The sequence below is a fragment of the Octodon degus genome, unplaced genomic scaffold (genome assembly GCF_000260255.1).
Source record: "Octodon degus isolate 3935 unplaced genomic scaffold, OctDeg1.0 scaffold00145, whole genome shotgun sequence".
NCBI classification, from domain to species: domain Eukaryota; kingdom Metazoa; phylum Chordata; class Mammalia; order Rodentia; family Octodontidae; genus Octodon; species Octodon degus.
Window position 1 is genome coordinate 7,858,004 of NW_004524721.1, and position 4,634 is coordinate 7,862,637.

At 43.2% G+C, this 4,634-nt stretch overlaps 1 protein-coding gene across 1 annotated transcript in view; it reads right to left on the reverse strand.

The window, feature by feature from the left end:
- The window catches only part of Armc3 (armadillo repeat containing 3), a 97,415-nt gene that overhangs the window by 29,471 nt on the left and 63,310 nt on the right, over nucleotides 1-4,634 (reverse strand). Inside the window, exons 7-8 of the mRNA XM_023701983.1 lie at nucleotides 4,234-4,483; nucleotides 369-505 (exon numbers count right to left, since the gene is read on the reverse strand). Of these exons, the coding sequence (XP_023557751.1) occupies nucleotides 369-505; nucleotides 4,234-4,483 (387 nt within the window). The remainder of the gene's footprint in view (nucleotides 1-368; nucleotides 506-4,233; nucleotides 4,484-4,634) is intronic.

Genomic DNA, 4,634 nt, shown 5'->3' on the forward strand with positions numbered 1-4,634 from the left:
ATAGAATCCTAATAAAAAGATATGGATAGGTAGGGAAGGGAAAAATCCAGATGATAGTCATGACTTGCTTGTTTTATTTTGACCTTGAAGTAGAGGGAGAGATAGGGCAGTGTTTGACAATGGCAGAGAAAAGCCAAAAGGAAACACTTACCAAGATGAAGAAATGAAAAGATGACTGCATAAAGATCAGCTGGGGACCCTTCGGGAGGCAGGTAAAGAACACCCTTCCTTTAGGTGGTCTCCCCAACACTGAAGGCCTGTGCTGTGGATCACTGGGGCTCCTGAACACTCTGCCCCCTTGGGAGTGCAGCACACACTCTCTGTCTTCTGCTCATCATCTGAGAGGGGAGGGGGGTGGCGTCACTCACCCGAGCTTGCACAGCTCAGTGGCCGTCAGCTCATCATTGGCACAGACCATCACGGCCTGGCTGGCGTGCCTTCTTACTTCATTGTTCTTGGAGTGCAAGAGCTCCACTAGGGGCTCCAGCCCACCTCGATTTCTTAACTAGAAGGGGACACCAACATTTTACACATGAAGAACATAGGGCAAAAGCATTTATGCTTTTTTAAAAAATCTCATTATTAGATGAAAGGTCATAACCATGTGAAAATCTTTAGAATGTGTCCATGTTCAGATTTATTAAATTCCGTGGGAAAAATCTAGTGCATAACTTCAAGGACAGGAGGCAAGTTTTCCATGACAAGAGGCACCAGTAAAGTCATAGCAGGAATTCACAGGTTTTGGTGGGGAGTGGGGCAATGGAGGGGGTTGGAGGTTGGGTGTTTGCAGGGATTGAGGAAGGTGCTTGACCTGGGAAGGAGCCTGTCTTCTCACTGTCTACATGGGGAATGCTCTAATTTACTCTGCTTATACTTCTGAATACAGCAAATTTACTTGGTTCTGAGAAAGACCAAATAACAACCCTCCAAAGAGGTCCATTTCCCTATAAGGGTCTTTTCACATGAGGTTAGATTAAGGATTTTGAGATTGGGCTCTTTTTCTTGATCATCCAGCGGGTAGAACATAATCACAGGATTCTTACAAAAGCAAGACAGCAGTGCCAGAAGCACAAAAGAGATGAGATAGAAATGGATACTGGATGATGTGCTTTGAAGATGGAGAAAGGGGCCCTGAGCCAAAGACTACAGGTGGCTTCTAGGAGGTACAAAAACAAAGAAATGGATTTAAAAAAAAAAGCCTTCAGCAGGAACATAGCCCTGTTGACACATTTATGTGTTTGATACAAGGTCTCACTGTGCAGCGAGGACTGAGGGTGATCCTCCTGTTTTCAGGCTCCCCAGTGCTGGGATTACAGGCCTGCACTGCAGCCTGGACTAGGTGAATGTCTCAGCATGCTGAGGGTGGGGCCGGCATAGCCTGTGGCCCCAGGGATGGAACCCCAGTCCTAGCACTTCCCTAAGCCAGCGCTTAATCCGCTGAGCTAGCTCACCAGCCCACATTAAGTTCTTAAAACCAATTTCCCCCCAGATTTTTGACCTCTAAAACCTGTGAGTTAATAGATTTTTATTGCTTTAAGCCACCAGGTGGTAGTACTTTGTTACAGCAGCAATAAGAAGGTAATACAATCCTCCAGCTCAAGCAGGAAAAATCAATACGGCCACAGGTCGTACTGAGAGATCGCCACCACCCACATCTCTGGACACAGCCACCAGGTCAGAAGGGCAGTCAGAGCACTAGGGAGGCAATTCTCTAGAAAAAGACCCACTTAGGCCACCTTAGAGTGTCTTTTTGTTTCTTCAAGAACTCGGGAAGGGGGAAAAAAAAGAAAAGTACTGGATGAGACTACATTAGTTACATTATGAAAAGAAATTACTCCTGTACAAATTAATCCAGTGAAAAACAAATCTGAGGGAGTGCTTGTTTCACATCTGAAATGCAATAGTGCATTATTTGAGCTGGATAATAAAAACTATTCCACCAAATATTCGTATCAAAGATAGCATCCAAAGTCAGGAGGCTTGCGGAGAGCATTCCACTTGCAGTCAGCTGTCTCAACACAGGGACTCTGGCCCGTCCCACACTTTAGCGTATGTAACTTGGACTTCATAGAAAAGTTCCCTCAGCATCCCACACTTGGCTAGTCAAAATGCCCAACATTGTTATTTTGCATACAGTACAAGACAGTGACCTAACTCCACGTGTTCTTTTTGATAAAGACCTAGTGAGTTCATTCATTTCTTCATTCATTCTCTTGTTCATTTAACGAGTATTAAGTGTGTATTATGTACCACGTACATATTAAAGACATGGGCATAGGAAAGAAAACTCTCAGTTCCTTTCCCTAAAGTCTCAAGCAGCTTTCAGTTCTTAATACAAGAACAATAAAATGTGAAAAAAGAAAACCAAGGAAATAATGTCCAGGGTGTATCAGAGTGCAGAGGAGGATGCAGTCAAGCTTGGGGACTGAAAGAGGGCCTCATGGGACAAAGTTCAGCTGAGCAGCCTAGCTATTTTCAAAAATCGGATCATTTTGAGGATTAAACTCAGGGTTTCATGCAGACCAGTCAAGCACTGTACCACTGAGCTACATTCCCAGCCCCTGAGCTAGGTTGTGGTGGAATTTACAGTAGAAGAAAGATAGATTGGCTTTCCACACAGAGAAACCAAGGAGATATACATGGCAGGATGGAACATTCTGAGAGAAGTACAAAGAGTGTGGTATTTTGGGATGTGGAGCCCCCCTGCAAAGAGCTGGAGCTTGGGCTGCTTAAAGAGGCAAGCATAGAGCATTTAAAGGCCCTTGTACAGGGTGTGAGGAGCCTAACTCTTACCTTATAGCAATGGCAAACCACTGGAAACTTGCAATAGTGTGACGAGGGTCCTGCATTTGCAAGTATGGGGGGCAGTTTTCTGCACTATTACAGGAACTACAGGGACTTCTCTGCAAGATCATGGAGAGTACTTGACTGTGATACTTTTATTACCCTTGTATTCCTGATGCCTAGCATAATACCTGGCATACAGTAGGTGGTAAGTGTCTGGTGGCTCTCTTACTTCCTAAAGGGGCAAATATAAATGAACTGAGTCAAAGGAAACAAGGAAAGGAGGTAGAAGAAACATCTAAGAGAAAACAAAAAGCAGATTAGATAGTTGTCTGAATACGCAACATAATGTGAAGCTTGGGCTCTAGAATTAAGATTGCTCTCATATCCCTGATTTGCCACTTGCCAACTCTGTAAACAGGTTACTTCTCTAAACTTCCTTTTCCTCATCTGTGCAATGGGTATTATAAGTGTACTTATTTCAAATGACGTTTCCGTGCATGTACAGTGTCTGGTACATAGTAGGTGATCAATAAGTACTACATTTTGTTACTTTGTTGGGAGAGAGGAACAAAATTCCAGGCTGTTGGAATTTGATGATGACAGGTACACATAAGAAAATCAAGAGTAAAAGGATCTTTGTACATTTATGTCAAATTTTAGGTAAAGTTTACTAGAATCATTTTAAGTACTAAGACAATATTTAGATGATCAATTGTCCAAGAATTCAATTCTACATTCTGAGGATATAAACTATAAAAGAAGCACAAGAGTATACAAACTATCAAGCATTATAGTAAAAGACACACCTGTTTGTCTATCACCCCGCTGAAGAAGCAGGACATCAATACGACTTTGAATTTCTGAGTTTTCCCCACTCCAACCACTCTATTTCTCTGCTCAGGCAACTACTTCCTTGAATTTAGGGTTAATTATCATTATCACCTTGCTTTTCCTTATAGTTTTAACATATGTATGTATGTGTAGGTGACACACAGCTTGGAGTTGAGTATTTCTTACATTATATAAATGAGCCACAAGTACCTATTCTTCTGTTCTTTGATTTAACTCTGCATAATGCTTGTGACACTCCTCCCCACTCTCTGGAGCTACAATTCATTCATTTCCACTGACCTGAGACTCCATGTTAGGAATACACCGTTATTTATATATGAAGAGTGGGCCAGTTCTTTATTTCTAGTTAGATATTATAAACCATTTTCCTGGTACCCAGGAGGGACAGATTCTCTTAAGTATATAAATACTTAGAACAGAATTATCAGGTTGCTAGGGTATGCTCTCCATCTTTGCTTTCAATTACACCAGCTTGTTTTCCAAAGTACTGTCAGAATTCTGACAGACTTAATGGTAGGTAGGTCCAAATAATTTGAAAATGTTTCAAATTAATACGCTGATAGATCCTGCCCAACAACAGGAGGGGGCAGTTACCTCTGTGCGAGCTTCCACATCACAGGCCGTGGCAGCGACGGCAAGGGCAACCCTGCTCTGCACGAGGGTGTTGGCTGAGCCCAGCGGGCCGATGAGAGCCTGCATGAGTTCGTGGCTCTGCATGGCCTCGCGCAGGGGCTCCTGCAGCGCCATGTTGGTCAGTACGGTGGCCGCGTTGGCTACGGCTCCGTCGCGTTTACTGGACAGGGTGTTTACTAATGGCTGGATGCCTTCAGCTTCAGCAGTGGCACTGAGTATAGGAAGGAAGAATGGAGGTTAGGTGGTTCATTGGAGGTCAAGAAATTCTCTTTGGAGCACTCAAAAGAGTTTATGTAACATAACCGAAAAGCAAAGAAATGCAGTTTTTAGAAATTGATTATCATGCCATGCACCCAGGACCC